Genomic DNA, 25,117 nt, shown 5'->3' with positions numbered 1-25,117 from the left:
TCCGATGTATAAACTAGATGAGATCTAACAAACAATGAAATAACACAATTTGGCTAATGTATTAGTAACTGTCAACTGTGCAACTGGTGTGTGACAGCTTATCTCCAACTAATCACATTCCTTTCTTCATCTGTCGGTCACATTACTCTTATGACAGACTATCCATATGAAGTATTTGCCACTCAACTTTTTTTATTTCCGAAAACGGTTTTTCTAACGTGCATCCTAATAATCTCTGTTAACAGCGTATTACGTGAAAGGAGATGGTAGTCGTGAGTCGTGACGGCTGTAACCTGATTATGAGGCGATGTCAAACAACCAAGTTTACGTAAAGACGATCAATTTTGTACAAAGACTGAAACCGGCGAGTGCGGCGACTAATAATGTAGGGAAACTTTGTACTTCATGGTTATGCAAACAGCAAACTTGCTAATTCCAAACAGTTTGTATTATAAATTTATGATGATGTAAAATTACATACAGATATTCTATAATCAATCAATACAAAGAATACAAAAAAGCAAACAAAATTCACCAAGAAACCAAGCCAACGGCTTAATGCCGCACCAGAAACTGCAGGATCTTCAAACATGGCAGCAACCCAAAAAATAAATATAATAATGTACAGAATATAATAGCGTTCCTCGATAAAGGATGGCAAATTTAGGGTCGTTCGATTCACAACAGGAATTTTTCACATGATTTTGTATGCCGCGTAAATTATTAGAAGTTGTTTGATTGATCACAGGAATTGCTAGGTGCAAACATCTGAACTTTTTAATTCCTGTGTTTTGCGTCAACCAAACAACCCAATGTATTAATAATTTCCCATGAATTGTATTTCATGTGTTTTGTTTATATGCAACAAAGCGACCACTTAGCTGAGTGATGCCTCAAGGGGGGCCTTTGCTACCTTCGCCCACTGGAACCTTTCACCTTAGAGGCTTCTCTCTTAGGTTGAGCAACTGGTGAACTTGGAATTGTCTTTGCAGCTGCAAGTCGATCAATGGTGGAACTCCTGAGAACGGGCTTGGGTTTCTTTGTTTCTTCGGCTGTTGCCTTAAGCTTTGACTTGTCGGAACTGATTGAAGATGTATTGCCACCACCCCTTTCAGCTATCCGTTTTTCTCTTCGGATAAGTAACTCTTCCATTCTCTTTCTTCTCGCCTCATCCTGCTCGACAGCAATCATCAGATTAATATAATAAACCATCCAGATACGAGAAAATCATATATAGGATAAAGTTTTTAATTGTAGGGAGAATCAGTCGAAAATTAAACAATAAAACAGTTTGCAGTGAGAACAGTTGACTAGAATGCGCATGTTAGCCAGCTTAACTAGTAATTCATGCCTTGGTTTAAAAACGCATCAGCAAAAAAATAGTCTTTGTGGCTTCCTTCGCACCAACAAACGCTGCAGGTAATTACCACCAGATAAACGCACAAATTTTCACAAACTTGCAGATCGCATAAACGAAACTTAACTAATTAAGTATAAACTGACACGTAATGATTTATATTTTCACTAAGCTGCAGATCACAGAAAATGAAGCTAATAAATTAGAAATAAGCAGCCAAACCACACAGCATTAGCTAATTATTAAAATAGAACATCCTAAAAATTAGTTCGGATGTGACCAATACCTTCTCAAATTGACTCTTGGGAGCAGCTGTTTTGCTTCCAAAAGTTGATCTTGGAGGCCCTGATGTTGTTTCGGGTTTACCTCTCCTCATGGGGCCACTGGTGATTCGTGATCGTGGATCTCTACTGGGAGCTTTGGTGACAGGAGCTCCAGTCTTTTTATTGTTAGGGCCCTTTTCATTGGAAGGCAAGTCAGCAGCAGCATCTATATCAGATCCTTTATTGGAATCGTTCGGCAACACATTATTCTCAAAATCAATTTCGGGTGTCCAGGATGGTATTGACTGTTCCACAGCTGTATCTCGATCGAGGACCATGTAAAGTTCATCTGGTTCATAAAAACCCCGTGACTCGGGGGTTTTCTGCGGGATCACCTCTGTCTCCTCAATGATACCAGAAACCATGCTAATATCAGTGCGTCTCTCCCCTTCAGATTGGTCATATTCTAGTCTTCCTTGAATCATGAGAGAATCATCAATAACTGTCTCTTTGTTTCTCTTTTCAGTCTGATCAGCTGAAGATGTCACATAATCGCCATCAATAAACCCAACACGACTGTCTTGCCCTCGATTAACTGCTTCGTCCAATCCTTTACCGACAAACCAATCATCACTTGCTTGACTTTTGACAACAGAAGAGCGGACAACATCATCAGACAGTGAAACACGTGGAGGATTTTTGGGTTCTTCACTTCTTTCTGAAAATAAGAATTCCTCAGAAGTATTTCCCCTTCTCGGTACTGGGTTATAGCCCTCACTGTGTTCAAAGCTTTCATCTGAGATTTTCGCTGCACTGTAATAAGGTCCTGTTCCCTTTTCAGCAACTAAAAAAGCATCACTAGCAACCACTGAACTTTGTTCCTCGGATCTTTTTGTTGCAAAATGTTCCTCTTCAACAGGAATCGGTTTAGCCTCCGGAGCATTGGAATCTGAGTCCTCTTTCAACAGCAATTGTTGGAAGGCATCCCAGCCTTCGTTTCCTTTATTTTTATCCGGGCCCGCTGAGTCATTAACAGAATTCCCGTGCTTGGATCCTTTATTTTTTCTGTGGCGACGAGAGCTTGACTTTTTGTGCTTTTCAAAAGACTCAACCGCATCCTCCAGTTGATGTTTGAGAGAATCTCCATCCAAATAATCTTCCTCATCAGATGAATCTGTTTCCGAATCACTATTCTTGTCAACATCTCTTTTGGAACTAATGTAATTTATGTTGCGAATGACGACTTTTCTAGAAGATTTCTTTGCATTCTTTTTCCGATGAGACCTATTGGAGGAAGAATCAGTCTCAGAGCCGGACTCACTGGCGTCAGAGTTTCCATCAAGCTCCTCATTCTCCGATCCCCGTGATTTTGAGGCTTTCTTCTTCTTCTTAGATGATGATTTCCGATCATATGAATCACGATCCGCTGAACCATTAACATCTGAAGGCCACGGCATATTTGCAGGATAATGATGAGGGGGACCCTGCATTCCGGGGAAACCATATCCTTGATAGGGTGGCATTTGTTGATACATGGGACCTTGAAAGTTCCTCATGTACTGTGAGAATTGATTGGCCCATGGATTTTGCATTTGCCCTGGAGTCTGAGGTGCTGGAATGCCGCTTTCTACAATGCATCAGGGAAAGGGTGTTAGAAATCCAGAAGATGGTACGTAAACCTAGGCCACCTGGCAAAACTTACCCGACCAGAAATGACCAAAACTCGAAGTGACTTATACCCAAGAGACTGTAGGATACGCAGAGCTAAGTGAAGAAACACAATGGCCCCAAGTCCTAACCTATTTCAGAGTTTTCAGATACTTTGAAGTGTTGAATATTTAATGAACAAGATCAGTGAAGTTTAAATGCAATATGAACCAGAACATTAATCTGATCCGTCAATATAAAAAACAAAAGGAAAAATAAATAACTAATAAACGAACCTTGGTTTGCATCTGAACTGCCATGACTAGTCATGGAGTCAGACAATGAAATATCAGTGCTAGCATTCTGCTTTCCACCAGTCAAAGGATCATTCTCTTCACTAGCAAGGATTATTCCCGATGACCCCATGAAAGACAAATCTGGCTGCATCATAGCCTGCATTGCAGCAATCTCATCGACCCAAAATCTATCTTCGTTTTTCTTCTTGCATAAATCCCTAAAATTTATGCATGCTTCCCTATATAATATAATAACAAAGTAAAGATGAGAAAATCTAAGGAGTTCAATAAATTCGTTGAGATCCTAATCAGTGTGAGCTATGTACCTTAGACGTGAGGCTCCAAAAGCGTCAGAAAACAATATAAGGTCATTCAGATTATCCATCTCAAATCCAGCTGCCAAAGCACGAGCATATACCATCGCCTGTTCTTTCTGAAGGACTACTTTCCGAGTTTCCACTACACGATGAAGGCGAGCCCTATCAAGTAAGAAGCAAAAGCAGTCACTTGATCAGTAGGAGGATTCATTGACTTGGTACTTGGTAGGTCTCTCTGAAACTGAGAAAGAGTATTGCTTACTTGGAACCTTCTTCCTGTACAAGATCACCACTTTCATTGGATTCGCCATATGACTGCAATACCATTACAACACAACCATCAACTTCAACTCGACATGCAGGTGTTCTGACTGTTTGAGCACATGTAATAATTCCGTACCTTAGTGGAAGCAACTGAGGCTTTTGAATTTCCACCATCACCATTTCCTGTAAATCCCAATTTGGTATATCATTCTCGGGTTAGAAAAGAGCAAGTCTATACAAACCAAATGCTATCGTCTTTTAAATTTCTTAACCCTCGTAAACAAAAGTAGAATCAGTCATCACTAAAACAAACTTAAACTAAACGAGTCCAATTAAGCTGAAGCAAATAATCAACATAAAAGAGATTAAATTGCATCCCAATTCCCAATTATCCAATCTCAAACAAAACCGCGCCATTCATACATCAAAGTCACATTCATACCTTCAATTTCACCATCAGCATTCGTAGCTTGGAACGACTTGATCGAATTCTCTAACTGCGAAATCTCTCTCTCAATCGTCACAAACCGTTCCAAAACCTCGGGTGTACTAACAAATCTCACAAACCTAATCCACAAATTTCCAATTTCAATATCCAAATCATATAAAATTCACATAATAACTACTCACTCCTTCTCACTACAATCTTATTGTTTGACTTTTTGAAGTCGAAGTCAAAACTTTGACTTTAAATATATTTAAAAAATAAAAATTTACAATCTTTCAGAAAATTAATTTCTACCAGAAATTACAGAGATTATAAAAACGGTCAAAGTGTCATCTTGGAGACCATAAAAAGGAGTGAATATTCAAGTAACACAAATTAAGGAATATGACCGTTTTACCGTGTGAGACGATTCTTTAGACTTTATTATCAATAGATGAGTGTTTTTTTATACATAAAAAGCACCGTCTCACCTTGTAAGACGGTTTTACACAATAATTATTGAGCAAGTAGTATGATGTGAAATAAAAACCTCTGAAGAGTGGATTTAGTAAACCAGTGAGAATTCGACGGCGATGGCGGCCGGAGAGTAACTGAATAACCTCCTTTAGAAATCTGATCTTTAGCTGATCCCAAATGTGCAATAAATGGCTCTAATAATCCATATGCTAACTTTTCATTCAATTTTCCAGCAAAAATTACCAGATCACATCTATCACCAATCAAAATTCAACAATTACATCCATAAATTAGCATCAATTATACTGTTAGTGCACCAAAATTTAATTAATCACGAATTAATCACGGATCATCGTCAAATTACTAAATTCAATTTGATTTTAAGCTCAGTAAACCCTAATTCTAATTAATTTAGATATACTGAACGCAATTTTCATTACGGATTATTTAAAAACCGTCCTAACACAAATACTTGTGTAAGACCGTTATTAAATGAAAGAAAAAGAAAATGGGTTAATATTGTTAATTCTTAGAGGAAAATAAGGAATTAGAATTACTAACAAGACCGACTCATTTAACTTGGACGTGAATATAAAACCGTCTTACATAAGAATTAGAACGATACCTGGTACGAGTCGGGGTGAGGTGAAAAAGAACATAATCAAGGTGAGCATTAGACTCCATTTGACAAAAAAAGACACACAACTCAATCAAATCAAAAGGGTTATAAATTCATGAAAATGAATTATGAATTAATGAATTATATATATGAAGAAAAAAAGGGAAGTAAAAGGAAAGAAAAAATAATGGGCAGCTAGAAGTGATGAATCAAAGCACATGGATCAAGTGTATAAAGACAAGTTGTGGAAGAGTGTGATTTTATATTTTTGCTAATTTTTTTATTTGTGGAATTGAACTAATTTATGCATTTAATGGGACCCATTTTTATGTAAATGTTGTATTTTCACCAATTAATGCCGACATATCACACCATTCTATATGTTTGAGATATGCTTTTTGGGTGGTTGGTTATGGATGAGTTGGCATTGTTGGTTTACTCGAGTCAATTGGGGTTGGGAGTTGGGGGATCGAGAGATGGGGGGTGGTCAAATGCGGGTTTGGGAAGGATGCGGCGAGTATTAATTTTTTTTTTTTTTACAGAATGTCTTGCTTGTAATGGTTATAACTTATCACAAAATCTCATTGAAAACGCCACGTATTCGTCACTTTGGAGTGACGGATACCATTTCCTCTCACAAATGACCCAAATAGAGGAGAGAGGGGAGCACATGGGGTGCCCCCACCTTATCCACTTATCCGTTTTGTGAGTGACATTTCCCATCACTTGCTTCGACCCGTCTTCAGCAAGACTAACTTATAACTTATAAGCTTGTGATCTTTCACAGCCTCCCTTCTATTTGTTCTTCCACTTGTTTTTTGTAAGAGGTCACAAGCTTGTAATGGGATAGTGCCGTTACAAATGAAAATTTGTGTTTTTTATAATTTAGAGACAAGTGTGTGAATGTGTTTTTCGGTTTTATTCGGGGCGCGATTATTGATTATTTAGCTTAACATGCTCCCTTGCTTGAATGTATTTTAGAGTTGGAAATAAAATGGATGGTGCACATACCTTGGATTCGGACTTGGGACTTTAGACGACCCTGATAATTTCAACCAAATTTTTTAAGATGGCTCTATACCTTACCAGTTCACCTAAAAATGTTTCTAAAGTGAACTGTGCGAACGGGTTTTTGCCAGTTCAGTTGATTATTCATATATCTTAATATTCAAATTTTTTATTTTGTGGCTTGAATAGTGGATAGTGCCCAGATCTAGAATTTGCACTTGGAACCTCAATTATCACACTTTGAATCTTTGATACCACGTAGGGGTGCTAACGAGCCGAGTCGAGCCCGAGCTTGGCCTTGCTCGGCTTGTGCTTAATAACCAAAACTCGAACTCGAGCCGATCTCGAGCTTACCCGAGCTTGTAAAAAATGTGCTCGGTATCAAGTTTGTCAACTTTAACGCGAGCTCGAGCCAAACTCGAGTTCTATCGAGCCTATATATAATGGTTATATTTTGATTTTCTTTTGCTTTCGCTATTTTGAATAACAAGACTCAAAGATTAGATATAAAATATTAGGCAAATCGGTGAGCCATTTGATATATGTGATACAGAGATATAATCTTGATAAAATATTTGTATAAAATATGAGCAATATCTTATATAATCACACAAGTTCGAGCCGCTCACGAGCTTTTCGAGCCGAGCCGGCATTTGCCAGGCTTGACTTGCTAAGCTCTCGAACCGAGCCCAAGCTCCAGCCGATCTCACACGAGCCGAGCTTTGACCGAGCCGATCTTAAGTTACTCGTGAGCTGTCTCGTCTCATCAACACCCCTCCACGTGATAAGATTATCTCAACCAGAACCTTGATAATAATTAAGAGTTGATCAATAGTTCTTATACCTTAGATAGAAGTTTACATAAAATTGGTTTTTCCAAAACAACTTATTCTAGTAAGTCACTCTTAAAACGCCAGCATTCATCTCAAGATGAAAACGGGTTTGATACTAAGCATCTCCTTTTTTTCTCTCATTTACTATACTTCACCTGTTTTAAATTTAAAATGAATAATATCGTCTAAAATAAGAATTTGTGATGATATTGATACGTGGATTACAGAATAGATTAGAGTGTGAGACTGACATGATAACAAGACAAATAAAAATGGTTTAAGGAAAATGATGGGAAGAGTATTGGATTACTTGTTGTTTAGTAGGAGAGGTGAGGGGTCTAATCTAAATCTAATCATGTGATTTTGAGGGAAGCTTATAATTGAAGAGAACAACAACATTGGCGGGCCTCGTACACTCTTACTTAACTATTCCGTATCACTTTAAATTTTGTTGTGGTACTGTGAATTTGTGATGATCGATCAAACCAATGTTGAACTCGATATCGAGTAAAATTTGACCTATTTTAATAAAGTTCAAACTTTATTAAAATTGACCATAAAAAAAAACTTTATTAAAATTTCGTTAAGATTGAAAACGTTCTTGTGACTCTTTTTAAGAAAAAAAAGGTCCAAACTTAATAACGAAAAATTAATAAGACTTTTTTGGATTATTTGTTAATATATTTTCGTTAAGAAGAATAATTTACAACGAGAGTATAAATTCACCCAAAGCAACACATTTTTTGAGGATTATGGTGTTGTCCATCCCTTCTTTATAATTTACAATTGTTATAAGTAATACTAAGGCCCTGTTCTTTTCTCGACTTTTTAGAAATTTGAATGAAATTTGAATGGAATTTGAATCGAATGGAATGGAATTTGAATGAATGAATGGAGCCGAAATGAATTGAAATAAATAAAGTTTAACTGAACTAAGCTGATTGAAGCTGAATTGAACTGAAATAATAGTAATAGTAATAGTAATACTCCCTCCATACCAGACAAATGGTAACGTGGTAACAAATGGAGTTTTTAAGAAAAAAGGGTAAAAGTAGGGGTAAAGAGGGAAAAAATATGTGGGGTATGGAATTGTGGGTTGATAGGTGGGGTATGTAATGACATTTTGTGTAAATATCATAAAGGTATAAGGATAACTTGGTAATATTGTGGGCCAAATAAGGAATGTTACCATTGATGTGGTACGACCGTATTAGGTAAGTGTTATCATTGGTCTGGTATGGAGGGAGTATTATTATTATTATTATTATTATTATTATTATTATTATTATTATTATTATTATTATTATTATAAGAAGAAGAATAACATTACTAATAATAATATTAATACTCGTAATTATACTAATTTGAGTGATTAACTAGGTAGCCACCATGAACCACAGTACACCATCAATTTTATTAGGTGAAATAATGGAGCGCCGATTTGCTAGATTGTTGTTCAAAGTCTAGCCATGTATCATTCTAATTTGAGTGATTAGGTATCCACCACGAAGCAATAGCAATCCTAATTTAATTAATTAGATAAATAAAAATCGACAGACCCTAATTTCATCTTTAACAAATAAATAAAATTCGACTGATTAATTAAAACTCAACAAATAATATTAATAATTGATAAACAAGTAAATTAATTTATTATTTGATAAATTAAAATCCATCTTGTAAGTTTTAAGTCATTTGAGCAATTAAATTAAGTTTTAGGGAAAAATATTGATTCAAGAGTCCATTTGGTTTAGTTTTAGGTGAAAATGGTACAAAATAGAACGTTTATGAAAAAGTGTATGTGAAAGAGTAAAGTTCGTATATGAAAAAATAATTAGGTATTGATAATGGAAATATTAAAATTAACAATATTATTAATAATATTAAATAATAATAATAATAATAATAATAATAGGGAAATATTTTCAAGATTATTTTACTAATTATGGTAAATATGAGTTTTAACTCTAATTTATCATGATATATTCTCAACAATATTTTGCCTAATTAGCTTATTAACATGTACCCTTGGCAGTGATGATTCTAGGAGGATTTCGAATGAGGGTCGTTCACCATGGGAATCGAACCCAAATCTCCTACATAGAAGGTCATGTACAGACCATTTTACCAACACCATCTTACAGACTTATTATCATTCTTAGTCATATATATATATATATTATTTCTTGAGACCAGTGGGGGTTCAATGAGTCCATTTTTGAAATAATGGTCAAAAATAAAATATTTGTCGTTTTGGGTCGGTTTTGAAAATATTTGTCAAAATGGTGTCCACGTAGGCTCGGGATTTCTAGACCTGAAACACGCCACTACTAATGGCGTGTTTTGTGAAGGAAACACGCCATTAGTAGTGGCGTGTCTTTACAATAATTTTTTTTCTTCAACTGACTGAACTTTTTAAAAAAAAAAAAAAAAAAATTACATAAGACACGCCATTAGGGATGGCGTGTTTCCCCTCCGAAACCCGCCATTCCCAATGGCGTGTTTTTTTTAGTCCATTTTTTAATGAAGTTTCTTTCCGTACCCATTATAAACACGCCATTGGTAGTGGCGTGTTTTAGGTCCAGAAATCCCGAGCCTACGTGGACACCATTTTGACAAATATTTTCAAAACTGACCCAAAACGACAAATATTTTATTTTTGACCATTATTTCAAAAATGGATTCGGGTTCAATGGAACCCCTCCATAAACCCCCACTAAAAACAGCAATGGCCCTTGAGTACATGTTAGAAAATCCGTTATAATAAGTACAAAACTTTCACATATATCATTATACCTTTTGTTATAATGAAACATTAACTTATCAAAATACTCCCTCCATATTAGACCAATGGTAACACTTACCTAATATGGCCGTACCACACCAATGGTAACATTCCTTATTTGGCCCACAACATTACCAAGTTATCCTTATGTCTTTTTTATATTTACACAAAATGTAATTACATACCCCACCTATCAACCCACAATTACATACCCTACCTATTTTTTTCCCTCTTTACCCTTGCTTTTACCCTATTTTCTTAAAAACCCGTTTTTTTACAACGTTACCATTTGTCTGGTATGGAGGGAGTACAATGTATAAGTATTTATATTTTGGTTTATTTGTTCTTAATTTATTAAAAACCGTTCCAAAAAATCAATTTGTGATTCATGAAAATGGGGTTAACCCATAGAAATGCAATAAACTAATGTGAAATATAAAGACCAAATGGGCAGATTAAGTTGATGGCCGTCCCACATAAAAATCATTTGGGTCGGGCTGAATTGAATTCTGGCCTTCTACGTTTTATTGAATTTGGGCAACAACTTCTGGGTTGGGCTTTATGGAATACCAGAGAGTTTGGTACCCGCTCTAGTGCTATCCGGTTTACAAACTAGAGTCCACAAGTTGTATTACCTATTTACCTGTGTACTTGTGGTTAGGGATGGCAGTGGGTCGGGGACCGACCCAGACTCTGAGGGTCGGGGACCCGACCCAGACATTCAGGGTCGGGCCCTAATGGCTCGGGTATGGGTCTCATTTTTTCAAACTCAATGGGTATGAGTCGGGTATGGGTTTTAAGAAAATATTTCGAGTCCGGGTCTAAGTTATGAGACCCATACCCGACTTTAGACCCTTTATTAAAAAAAAAAAAAAAAAAAATCACAACTTTTCTGAAATCATACTGGCAGACCGTAAAAACCCAATTAAAGTTTTTTTCTCTTCCCTTATTCCATAAAGTGATAAAACCCAACCAAACTCTTCTGACAATACCACCACTCCACCACTAACACAAGAAAACCACCACCACAACACTGATACGCGACTGGCAACCACCTCTCTAATAGGCGGCGACCGACAACCACCATTAACGGCAGCCAGCGATGGCCAGATGGAGACGACTATCAAGTACGGTATTGATTTTTGGGTTCCGAGTTTGATTCTTTCACATGTATTTGGATGTAAAATTAATTTAGGTTTTCTTTATCTTTCTTAATCTCTTTGGTATGTATATTGGATTTGGTAGTATACAATAGAGATTAATAAACTCATAATGTTAAAGTAGTATGAATTTTTTTTGAATATTATAGACCCCATAGCTGTTAATCCCGTTACTAAAGTAGCTGAAACTCGGACCCGCGGGTAGACCCAGACTCTACCCTTACCCATAGGGTTCGGGTATGGGTCTTCAAATTTTAGACCCGCACCCTTGCGGGTCTGGGTCGGGTACGGGTCCAAAGGGAAAATCTCGGGTCCTGGTCCGGGTCTAGGTGGACTCGACCCAGACCCTACCCATTGTCATCCCTACCTGTGGTGGAACCAGATTTTATAGTTACGAAGAACAAAGTTTTGTCGTGAAAAAATAATTAAATGGAAGGGTAAACTAGGGTAAGAACACATTTTAATTAAAGATCTTAAAATTATAATTGTACCGGGGATGACCAAAAATAGGATTATACATCTAGTTGTACCATAAGCATTGTGGAAGAACGTATTGATTGTCATTCATCCTATACAAAGACGTATTTATATGTGGGAAACTCATGACTTAGAGCAATAACAATGGATAGTTTTTATTTTTGAGTTTGTCACAAAAACTTTATTTTGGTGAGTTTCTCCATTGTGACAAAAAGTCTGTCCTTTATTTGACAAACTTGATTTGAAAATAAGAATAAAGTTTGTACTAAAAACAAGAAAAATTGACGAATAAATGCATATCTTTATTATTAATTTGTCCATTACCAATACTCTTAAGAACTTTATTTAATTCTCCCTTAAACCTTAATAGTCACCGTTAATCCCACGTAATTTCGTCGCTAGGCAGAGGCTAGGAAGGGCTCGCTCCATCGTCACCGCTGCCACTACACTTATGGACTTGTCAAACGTGTTAACCGGTGCGGGTTGGAAAAGTTCGTTTGCAACAATTCGGGTCAAGTCAAGTCATTTTTAGGTCTATTTTTATTAAGTTGTTTAGATGTATATTGTTGATGCACTTTAATAGATATTCAGGTCACGTCACATAGGGTCGGGTAATTTCAAGGTATATATGGGTCAAGTTCTAGCACTGTTGAAGCTAGGGGGGTGAAATTTCGATGTTTTTCTTAAATTTTTGAGCTTCCTTTATATTACTACCCATCTATCCTCGTTGAAATTTTCGCACCATATTCATTTCAAAGGTCGAATTAGATACATATTGGGTTATCAGATCGGATTAATGTATAAGGTGTTTTACCTACTAATTCCAAACTATCCATCAAACCTCCCCACAAATTACCATTTGCTCCTTTTGTAAAACAAGAGCAACATCATTAAATTGCAACACTCGTGAAACACAATCTAGAAAGAAGCAAACACAATCTATCTAATAAGTCAAAAAAAGGTTCATACGAGAAACACATTTACCTTTTGGGAACTTGATCTTCATTTAAATCAATTTTGCAACAAAGATTAATGTCCAACTGTCAACCGTCTTAATCAATACACATACTCCGTATACGAGAAAATAACCTTTACTAATTAGAAAAAAAGAAAAAAAAAAAACTGCTTTTACAATGGCATTATGTTTTGTTTTTGTGACTTGGGGAGTATTTCACACAAAAAAGAAAAACGTATACACACCAAACATAAATTAATTAGCCAAATTCGTCTTAATACAATACTCCTTATTCAAACTGTCTAATAAACATATCCTTATCATATTCCCGATCATAATTCATAATAAACCGCGGTTGGTCCCACTGGTAAATAGTCCAACGTATACGACTTCTATTCTCGGTTTTTTGTTGAATTGGTAGGCAATCTGTAAATACCACGGTAAGTTGTCAAAAAGATTGATAGTCTAATATGCTCGGACCCCAAACTGGTTAAAACCTCCCCATTGACCTAAACTTTGAATTTGCAAAAAAAAAAAAAAAAAAAAAAAAAAAGAAAAAAAATCATATTTCTAATTGTTTTAACCATTAGGCTTTTTTCTTCTGAACTGAAATAGCTTGAACTGAACTGAATAGACTTTAAATGAACCGAACTTATATAAATAAACAATAAGAAATCGAATTGAACTGAATCTACATGAATTGAATTGAGCTGAAGTGAACTTAAGTCCAAAAAAAAGGAGTTATAAAACAAAAAAACCTAAAATTAAGGCCATATTTATATTTGATTTTAACCATTTACGAGTTCACACTCGATTAAAATCACCGGGTCGAAAAATATGATCCAAGTCCACGTACCAAGGATATCAATTAAACAACTTGAATTCGTATTTAACCTACTTTTAGAATTTAGATACTCCGTATTCAAATAGGAGTACGTACATCCAACTACAATTTAGATGGCCTCCTATTGATTCGTGTATATATATGTCACTTGCATCTCGTGTATATATGCAACATAATTAAAAACCTTATTAATTATTATTCGAATAAAAAGTGTACCAGAATTAGAGAAACATCCGCTAAAAACCCTTAAGACAAACCACATACATTATTATTCAAACACTTTCACTTCTTCTTCCATAAAAACAGCCGTGTCTTCATCATCATCATATACTATATACTTTTTCCATTTAATTAATCATTCTTTAATTAACTTAATTTTAAGTTAATTTTACGAGTATACCTTATTTCATTAGTAACGAGAATTTAAATCATGAACGGGGATGTCGTCGATGTCGAAGCTCAGAGAGATGTGCCGGAATCCAATGGACATGCTATTTTGAAAATGGCTAAACGTCCGGTTACATTGAAGGTATGTCATATTATTCGTATTACATTATTTCTTTCGATTTAACAGATTGTTTATTCTTTTAGTTTTTTTGTTAGGAGTATTTTAATCAAATATAAACAAAACATGAATGATAATCATAGTAATGATCTTGGTGTTAAGAATCTTTGTCAAATTATACTACATCTTGAATTAGAATTGAAGGAATACTACTTAACTAATCTTAAACTCGCGTACTACGCAAAACTGTTATTAAAAATTGTAATATAAAATTACTTATAACTACGGAGTATTTTCAAGTTGATCGGTTAAAACTTTACTCAGCCAACTTTGTTTTATCTAAGTCCAAACCCATAAATCATACCGCAACTTGTAACCCAAAATAACTGAAACTCGCAATAATTCGGTAATTTAGAGTCCACCAACACAAGCCTGTATCACCACATACTTCGTATTAAATATATTTTTTTTTAAAAAAAAAGACAAAAAATAACATGAAATTTCAAAATCATAAATATTACTAAATCTATTTTTTGTTTTCTTACCATTTATCAAAATTCTCCTCAAATAATTTGAGAACTTGGAAGTAAATTAAAACGCGTGAATCAAATGTGATTGAGAGGATTTACTCTCAATTAAATCTGTTAAAACTGACCCGACTTGAATGACCCAGATAACCTGACGACACTCGGCCCAAGTTGACCTAACCGAAACTCTTGTTATATACACAAAATTTAACAATAATTATACATTTTGTGGGAATTCATACATCACTTAACCCTTATGCCTAGACAGATTAATCAACTAAGAAGTATCATGAAATGAAATGGTAGGTATACATACTGATTAGCTACCAATTTTAAATACTCAATTGATTCAGTTTGGAAATTATGACGAGATTGTAGGGTATTTAGCGAAAATATAGGTAATTTACTATACTAGTTAATTTGTTTCTATAATTAGTGAGAATATCTTGTAAATCTTTTTACTTTTAGGTTCTTAATATGTGACCTTAGTACACACGTTAGAAAAACCGTTAAAACAATATGTATCATTTTTGGTGTACTTTTACGTAACATTATCTCGTAATAACTTGGAGAAAATCTTTTAGTTTCCATTTTTGATGGCGATATTGCAATATATGTAGTGAAAAAATGTTAGTCAAAATAAAATCACTCCCTTCTTTGTATAATTGTATGCATATTTTATGGGAAATGAATTTGATTGCATAATTCTTTCCATTTTTACACCACAATCAGTCATTCATGGGCTTGTAAATTACAATTACCTATCATCTACCTAGTATAAAAGCTAGGTTATTTCTAGCCTTCTCATTGGTTCCGGGTAAATAATTGCATTTTCTATAGGTGGACCCTACCACAAACTTGCATTGGATTTATTTAATTTTCTCTCAATACAATTTTTTCTTTGTTGACAGATTAAAGTATCTATTAAGGAAAAATATAAAACGTAAAATACAATTTATATTTCAAATTTAAAATGTTATATATGACTTGACAAATAATGTAATCATTTTTTGTATACTTTTAGTTACAACTAATGTTTTAAACATCATACTGTGCAAATTTACATGAGTTTAGTTTATGTTTTGAATCTGTGACCTCACGGTCACAAAGCAACCCCTTAACCGGTGCGCCAAGGCTCCCCTTCACCTATCATTTGATTAAAAAAAATTAAAATTTTACTTTCACTTGACACGTGGCGTTTTCATTCTGTATTAGAGATATTGGCTTAATGTGTGTGAATCTTTAGATTATCATACATGCATGTGTTTTTGCTTTAAAGGAGACATAAGAGCGTTGACGTTGACAGGATTTAAACCCAGGTCATTAACATAACTTCTCATAACTTTATCAACTAAATTAGACAACTAGTAGGCATTTGCAAAGTATCATACATGTACGTCATGTGTAACAATTCTTGTGTAATGGATTATGTAATATGAATATGTGACCAGGGTACCATGTAACCGCACACCTTAGTAATACTAGTCATAAAGTGTATAATTGCGATTTGTAGTTCCTTGTTGTATGAGTATTACGTTTTTTCTTATGTGTAGAAATTAAAATAGAAAGTGATATTACACATTCTAGTTATCAATTTCATTCATCAATTAATTTCTAGTGTGTTCATGAATGTATAATAAGTTTTAATGCATGAATCGGTTAATTAAGATTATACTCCGTAATTAATATGCATTATGTATAAAGGGAAAGTTTGTCAATGCGCGTACATCATATCATTGTATCATAAAAGCTAGAAAGTGCAACAAAATATGAATGTCAAATGAACGATCGACACCATTCATTTCGTAAAGAAAAAGGCAAAAGTATACATAAAATCGAATAATCATATTATATTCCTTTCTTTGAATTAAACATGCAATTTTACATTTATTTTAATCTTATTTTATGGTCGAGATTAGAGAATATTACATCACTACAATATAGGAAAATATTCTAATTATTATATATGGTCGTATACTCGTATATTTCTTGCTATGAGAAGAATAATAACATATTCCCTTATTAAGGGAGCCAGTTGTAGAATAATGACTCATTTACCGTATGTAAAGTATAAATCACGTAATTTTTTTGAGGTCAATGATGTCTTGTTATTCATGTATCTCGTCTTAAGCGAACATTAGAAGATACGTAAATTTAAAGCAAACCACGATTCCAATCACAAATAATGACATACCCTGTATCAAAGGATATGGATCGGATGTATGCGGACTTAACAAGAAATGACATGACGAATTAAAGAAACTTTAAAGACAAATCTTTACTACATTTGTGATGAAACATCATGTGGTTAAAGAGCCATCCACATAAATTTGGAACAATTTGGAATTAGATTTGTACTTACTAATTATTACTAAACATAAATATTGAATTCAATTATTACTATTCCTTAAAAGTGAGCCATATGAGCATTAATGTTGACGGGATTTGAACCCAAGTTATTAACATGACTTCTCATGACTTTTATCAACTAAACTAAACAACTAGTAGACATTTGCAAATTATCATACATGTACGTCATGTGTAACAATTCTTGTGTAATGGATTATGTAATATGAATATGTGACCAGGGTACCATGTAACCGTACACCTTAGTAATACTAGTCATAAAGTGTATAATTGACGATTTGTAGTTCCTTGTTGTATGAGTATTACGTTTTTTCTTAGGTGTAGAAATTAAAATAGAAAGTGATATTACACATTCTAGTTATCAATTTCATTCATCAATTAATTTCTAGTGAGTTCATGAATGTAATAAGTTTTAATGCATGAATCGGTTAATTAAGATTATACTCCGTAATTAATATGCATTATGTACAAAGGAAAAGTTTGTCAATGCGCGTACATCATATCATTGTATCATAAAAGCTAGAAAGTGCAAGAAATATGAATGTCAAATGAACAATCGACACCATTCATTTGGTAAAGAAAAAGGCAAAAGTATACATAAAATCGAATAATTATATTATATTCCTTTCTTTGAATTAAACATGCAATTTTACATTTATTGTAATCTTATTTATGGTCGAGATTAGAGAATATTACATCACTCCAATATAAGAAAATAAGAAAATATTCTAATTATATATGGTTGTATACTCGTTTATTTCTTGCTATGAGAAGAATAATAACATATTCCCTTATTAAGGGAGCCAGTTGTAGAATAATGACTCATTTACCGTATGTAAAGTATAAGTCACGTAATTTTTTTGAGGTCGATGATGTCTTGTTATTCATGTATCTGGTCTTAAGCGAGCATTAGAAGATACGTAAATTTAAAGCAGACCACGATTCTAATCACAAATAATGACATACCCTATATCAAAGGGTATGGATCGGATGTATGCGGACTTAACAAGAAATGACATGACGAACTAAAGAAACTTTAAAGACAAATCTTTACTACATTTGTGATGAAACATCATGTGGTAGAAGAGCCATCCACATAAATTTGGAACACTTTGGAATTAGATTTGTACTTACTAATTATTACTAAACATAATAAATCTTGAATTTAATATTACTATTCCTTAAAAGCAAAGGTTTTTGTCTGTAATGTCAAAGTTTGGTACCAAGAAGTATGGTTTGATGGGTATGTGTTAAGAAGTTTCTACCCCAATGAAAATCGGACAAGTGTCGGAAATCAATTTTCGACATGAAATTTGGGTCGAATAATTTATGTTACGTAGATATTAGGTTATAGAGCAAATTTTGTTCTAGTAAGGTCGACCTTCATTATAAAGCTAACATTATGGTGGATATAACAAAACTCGAAAACTTTATTATAAAGATAAATACCACAGTTATGCTTGTGCTAGTGCCGGTGCCTGATGGTATAGTCTATGAATTGGTCGACGTATTATATTATGTAGCAACTATATAATTACATGTATAATTAACTGAATTACATTTTGCAGTTTCAAGATGTGGTTTACAAAGTGAAATCACCAAAACGGAAAACAATTTCTCTTAAGAAAGAGTCACAATCGGAATCCCTAGAGCGCGTAATTCTAAAGGGTGTTTCGGGAGTGGTAAGACCTAGCGAAATGCTAGCCATGCTCGGTCCTTCAGGGAGTGGTAAAACCACTCTGCTTACAGCCTTAGGTGGCAGACTAGGCGGAAATCTTAAAGGTAGTATATCATACAATGGTAAACCGTTCTCAAAACAAACAAAACGTAACACGGGTTTTGTAACACAAGACGATGTGCTATATGCACACTTAACGGTCACAGAAACGCTAGTGTACACCGCTTTGTTAAGGCTACCGAATACTATGACAAAAGACGAGAAAATTCGGCAAGCTGAGGGAGTTATAGTTCAATTAGGCCTAACTCGGTGCAAAAGCAGCATTGTTGGAGGACATCATCTTAGAGGAGTTTCAGGCGGAGAACGAAAAAGGGTTAGTATTGGGCAAGAAATGTTGATTGACCCAAGTTTGTTGTTTTTGGATGAGCCCACTTCGGGTTTGGACTCGACAACGGCCCAACGGATCGTGTCGACGTTGTCCGAGTTGGCTAATGGAGGCAGGACAGTTGTGATGACTATACACCAGCCTTCTAGTAGACTATTTTACATGTTTCATAAGGTTATGTTATTGTCTGAGGGTAATGCTTTGTATTTTGGGAATGGTGCTCAAGTTATGGACTACTTTGAAAGTGTTGGGTATGCGCCTTCTGTTGCCATGAATCCTGCTGATTTCCTCCTAGACCTTGCAAATGGTATGTCATTTTCGTAATTTTGTTTTTCACGACGTCTTTAGCTAGTAGAGGGACCCGTCAGCTTCAGAATTGTCATTGTGGCTCCCTTTACACTGAGAAAAAGTCTACATTTGAATATAACTTGCTGCACTGGGTCAGATCCGGCCTTGACTAATTTCTAATGATATACCTAAAATTTTAGGAGTTGGGCCAGATGAAACAGAAGATCATGTAATTGTGAAAGAAAAACTAATAGTGTCCTACAAAAACAAGTTAGCAAACAAAGTGAAAGAAGAATTAGAAGAAGAGGAAGACAAAGACGGTGTCGTTTGCGAGGGTAATGACCCGTACAAAGGGGAAGAATGGCCTACAACTTGGTGGCAACAGTTTTCCGTGTTGCTTAAAAGAGGCCTTAAAGAGAGAAAACATGAGTCTTTCGACATGCTTAAGATTGCCGAAATTGTCTTGGTTGCTCTTTTGGCTGGCCTTTTGTGGTGGCAGTCCAAGATCTCTAACTTACAAGACCAGGTAATGTACTTTATTTCGACAAGTAGTTTTTTTAATTTTTTTTAAATTTTTTTTGTTATGGACAGCGGTAAAGAAAGAGTTGTTACATTTAGGCTAAACGTCAGGTCCAAAACATAAAAAACGACCCATAAAAGTTCACATTATACTATGTAGCTGCTGACGTTTAAAACAAAGTACACGATTAAAGAAAATTTGCAGCCAAATTAAGGTAGCTAGGGGCAAGCAAATTTTGGTCCGGACCGTAAAAATGTATCGGACTGGTCCATTTGGTCGGGACCAAACATGGACAGAATTATTTTGGTCCGGTCCTAAACCGGTTAATTTAGGTCCGGACCGAATGGACCAAATTTCATGTTTTTTAAGACTAATCATTAAAATATCATGAATCAAATTAACATTTTATCTTCAAAACACGTTATAAATTAACATTGTCAATAATTTTCATAAAAAGAGCCGTCTAATTATTTAAATGTAATTTATTTAGAAGAATTAAAAAGTAATTATCATATACGAAATAGTGAAAAAACTAGTTTAGATCCATTTCTGTCCAAGACCGGACCTGACCAATTATTTCGGGTTTGATCTGGTCCAAGACCGAATGGTTTAGGTTCGGTCTTCAGTCAGGGTTTGGACCGATGCTCAGCCCTAAAGGTAGCTGCTCTACGAGATTTCCAACTTCTCTAGTATTATATTTTCATGATCAAATTTGTCGAAAATGCAGATTGGATTACTATACTTCACATCAGGATTTTGGGGATTCTTCCCATTATTCGAAGCAATCTTCACATTCCCACCCGAAAGAATGATACTATCAAAGGAAAGATCGTCAGGAATGTATCGACTATCATCCTATTTCATGGCTCGAATGGCTAGCGATCTACCTATGGAACTCGTACTCCCTACAATATTCGTATTCATAACATATTGGATGGCCGGACTTGAACCAACTGTCACAAGTTTCCTCCACTATCTTTTCACCCTTCTTTTAACCATCCTCGTCGCGCAAGGGTTAGGGTTAGCACTAGGAGCCTTGGTCATGGACTTAAAGTCCGCGACCACATTAGGGTCTGTGATCATGCTAACATTTTTACTAGCAGGCGGGTTTTATGTTCAACATATACCCAAGTTTATTAGTTGGATTAAGTATGTGTCGACGAGTAATTATAATTATAAGTTACTGTTAGGGTCTCAGTATCAAATAGGGGAGACTTACCCTTGTGGTAATGGTAAGGAGTGTTTGGTTGCGGATTTTCCTTCTATTAAAAATGTGGGACTTGACGGACAAGTTAATTCCGTCATTGCTTTGGTCGTCATGTTTGTTGCCTACCGGTTAATTGCTTATGTCGCGCTTATGCGCATTGGAGTTACGAAGAACAAGACTGCTTAATTAATTATGGTTCTTAGATTGATCGTTATACACAGATAATGTAGTAAGGATGCACTACGGAGTTGAAATTGTAAGTGATTTATAATAGCTGTGTCGGAAGAGTAAAATTGATTTGAATTAGAAAATTTTGCTCGAATTAACGGGTGACATTTTGATCAATTTAATTTTAATGAATCGTTTCAAAAGATATAGAGCAAGTTGTCGATTTATTTGTTTTGTGACTTGAGAGTACTCCATACTTCACAATTTTGTATACTATTTCCTTCCTTTGCAGTTTACTACGATTTTGTATAATTATTTACAGAAATGGACGTTTTGCACCGTAAATTATCGGAGCCGAGAAATTGCATTTAATCACAATCCAATTGTGGATGAAGGCCGATATGGTGCGTATAGCTTGAAGATCCTTATGCCCACATGCAAGAAACTAAAAATAAGCTAACTTTGTCAAAGCCAAGCCCAATGGTTGATTACATCTTATCCATTATTGTCTATATTTGATTGAATGGGCCTTCTGCTTAATCGAAAAATTCCTGTATCGTTTGGGGAATCGTCCTCCTTATACCTAAAGTAGAGGTGATCATGGGCCGGGCTGGATTTGGTCCAGGCCCAAGCATTAAATTAAGCCCAAGTGTGTGGGTCGGGCCTGGTTGAGCTACAAGTGCGTGTCTATTTCATCGGCTCAAACCCGGCCCATGCAAGCTTAAAGCGGGCTTTCGGGCTAAATATTTTTGCTTTTGAAATAAGTTTAGAAATCCCTATTATGGAGTTAGATACTTTGTGTATTTGTTATCACAATTTTCGTATAGAATTATCTGATTTTTTCGAGTATTGTCAATTAAGAAATAGTAACCTAATGTAGCTTTTATGTACTTACTGCTTGAGGTGACCCATACAAACTAAATGCACAATTTTTAATGATGTAATAATATATTTTAATGTGGTGCTCACTGTATATTGTTGTAGTGTTGTAATTAATTTGATATTTGGTGTTCTTTAGGCTCAAAAACATTGACTCAGCACGTCGATTATGTTAAAACAATTTATCGGCAGTAGTTTGATACAAAATCATTAGCTCATTTTTTATCATATAAATACTGGTAAAGAAAAATACTAAGCCTTATCAAACTAATACATGTAAACAAGTGACTACGACTTATTTACAATACAACAATTGATTGGTTAATTATTTTGCTAAATGCTTATTAACATTCTTAAATGGTACATATTCGTAAATTTTGCATATGTTCGGGCCGACTGGGCCGAAATTCGGGCCGTAAAGGCCACCCAAACCCGGCCCTATTATATTCAATCGGGCCATGGACTTTAAAATCGAGGCCCAAGCCCAGGAAAAAATCGGACCTGGATTGGGTCAGGCTAGTGGGCCTGGGTCATATGATCAGCTCTAACCTAAAGTTAATTCACCAAATGAACTATTAGGTGTAAAAACTTTGGAGGATTGTTTCCCCGGAGCATATAAGAATTTTTCAGTTTAATAATAGGATAGTAGTACGTAGAGCATGGTCATTAGGTTAGGTTTTACTAGGTTTGGTGCCCGGCTTTGCCCGGGCTACCTTTTTTTACCGTTAAAATTTCATTTTCAATGAAATAAACTATGTTGGAGGTGTCTAACTCACACGTTTACTATTAGTAATATATTTTTCTATAACATATTTTGTAATTATGATAAAATGTAAAATTTATTTTCAAATTATGAGACACATTCACTGCCCCGCTATTAATATTATTACTTTCACGACATTCTTTGTTAATATCATTACGTCCACTACTCCCGTAGTTACTATTGTTTCTTTTACTAATTCTTCTATTTTTTTTCTATTAAATTCATTATTCGCGTTAATTTTATCCGGCCTATATTTAAATAAATAAAATATTTCCTTGAGTCGATTGGTTATTTAATTGTTCATACGTTTTCTCATTGCTATCACTGTTACTTTCACTACCTTCGTTGTTACATTCACTACTCCCAATGTCATTATTACAACTGTCACTACTCCCACATTAACACTGTTAAATTTTTTAATCTCGTTGCTACTACTATTACTTTGACTACATTTAATTTAATTTATAATTTTATGATGATACTATTTAATTCCATAAGCGGGGCATGTTAATTTTAAGGAAAATTACTATATTATTGTGTTTTCTAAAATTAATTACTTTAATTTAATTTAGTTTCCATAAGTATTCGTCATCAATGCATCTTTATATTATACTTTTAACCCAAAATATATAGTATTTGCATTGAGATCCCTTAATCGGGTCCATCACACGGTGCTAGTGATTTAAAACTATATAGTATAATTAATTTGTATAATGTGAGAAGGAGCATGTGGATCATACATTTGGAAATTACGTTGCCATATCAGTTGGAGTTGGTTGAGCTGATTACGTCAGCAATAGTGTAATATTCTAGCACATGTAGATATTTTGTACATACATCATATAAATACTGTATCATGTACATACTTCATAATTATTCAATACACTTCACTTTTATTTACCTCTTTTGTCTCTCTCTAGAAATTACTAGAACATTTTAATATCAACCTTTCTCCATCTTACATTCTTCAAGCTTCCGCCATTAATGGAGCTTAGAAAGTTCATCTTCAAGTTTTCACATGGTATCAGAGCAGGTTAGGACCTGTCTCTTGATCGATTGTGCTTATTATTGCGTAATTCTCTTTTAAATCGTCAATTTTTTTTCTTTTATCAAACACAAAAAAAAAAACCCCTAGAAATCAATTTTCATTAAAATTCATCAATTTTCATCAATTTTTTCTTCGATTTCTTCTACAAACTCATCAAGATCTTCAATCTCTTTCTCAAATCAATTACAATGCCAGAAATTAATTCCGATAACAGTGTCAATAACGAGATTTACAAGAATCCGTATGACGATCCTCTTTTCCTATCGAATAGTGAATGTCCTTCTATGAAGCTCTCGAATACCGAATTCAATGGTAAAAACTTCAATAATTGGAGTCGATGTGTGATGTTGGCGCTCGGTGCGAAGAACAAGGACGGTTTCCTTGACGGATCTACCGTGATGCCGGCGATAACTTCTCCGAGGTATAAGATGTGGATGCGATGCGATTACATGATTCGTTGCTGGATTCTGAGTTCTTTAAGTCAAGAATTGAAGGAAGCCTTTCTTTCTTGCAAATCTGCAAAGCAATTGTGGAGCGATATCGTCGAAAGTTATGGTCAATCTAACGCGCCGCTACTGTATCAGTTGAAGAAAGAATTGCGGAACATTGGACAAGATCAAAGTTCAGTGGCTGAGTATTATAACAAACTGAAGAGGCGCTGGGATGAAATCGAAGAGATGGAAGGCTTTCGTGACTGTAAATGTGGCATACTCGAGAAATGCTCTTGCAATATTTTGAAGAAAATTGTTGAATCAGCATCAAAGGAGAAAGTGATGATGTTTCTTATGGGATTAGGAGATTCTTATGATAATCTGAGGCAAAATGTTCTTGCCATGGATCCTTTACCTACAATCAACAAGGTATACTCTTTTGTACAACAAATTGAGTCTCAAAAGGCTATTTCTACTGTTGCGCCGTCTGCACAGGATGCTAGTGCACTTGCTGTGAACAAAGGTAACAACGGCAAGGGTGCTTGGAATGTATGGAAGAGAAATGCAACTGAGAATGCAACTCCAAATACAAATACAAGTGCAGAGCCTAAGACTGCCAAGG

At 34.9% G+C, this 25,117-nt stretch overlaps 2 protein-coding genes across 2 annotated transcripts; one reads left to right on the top strand and one right to left on the bottom strand.

The window, feature by feature from the left end:
- Positions 1 to 426: 426 nt before the first annotated feature.
- Positions 427 to 6,075, bottom strand: LOC141646953 (COP1-interacting protein 7). Its single transcript, XM_074454963.1, has 9 exons — positions 5,674 to 6,075; positions 5,122 to 5,301; positions 4,587 to 4,711; positions 4,281 to 4,327; positions 4,143 to 4,195; positions 3,890 to 4,042; positions 3,564 to 3,802; positions 1,644 to 3,247; positions 427 to 1,173 (listed from the first exon to the last, which is right to left on the bottom strand). The coding sequence occupies exons 1-9, from the start codon at positions 5,730 to 5,732 to the stop codon at positions 910 to 912; spliced, it is 2,724 nt and encodes a 907-aa protein (XP_074311064.1). The 5' UTR covers positions 5,733 to 6,075; the 3' UTR covers positions 427 to 909.
- A 7,826-nt stretch (positions 6,076 to 13,901) lies between these two features.
- On the top strand, positions 13,902 to 21,578 carry LOC141646952 (ABC transporter G family member 9-like). Its single transcript, XM_074454962.1, has 4 exons — positions 13,902 to 14,258; positions 18,697 to 19,498; positions 19,680 to 20,005; positions 20,727 to 21,578. The coding sequence occupies exons 1-4, from the start codon at positions 14,160 to 14,162 to the stop codon at positions 21,390 to 21,392; spliced, it is 1,893 nt and encodes a 630-aa protein (XP_074311063.1). The 5' UTR covers positions 13,902 to 14,159; the 3' UTR covers positions 21,393 to 21,578.
- Positions 21,579 to 25,117: the final 3,539 nt, after the last annotated feature.

Source organism: Silene latifolia, chromosome 3 (genome assembly GCF_048544455.1).
Source record: "Silene latifolia isolate original U9 population chromosome 3, ASM4854445v1, whole genome shotgun sequence".
NCBI lineage: Eukaryota > Viridiplantae > Streptophyta > Magnoliopsida > Caryophyllales > Caryophyllaceae > Silene > Silene latifolia.
This window is presented reverse-complemented; position numbering and strand designations above follow the sequence as displayed.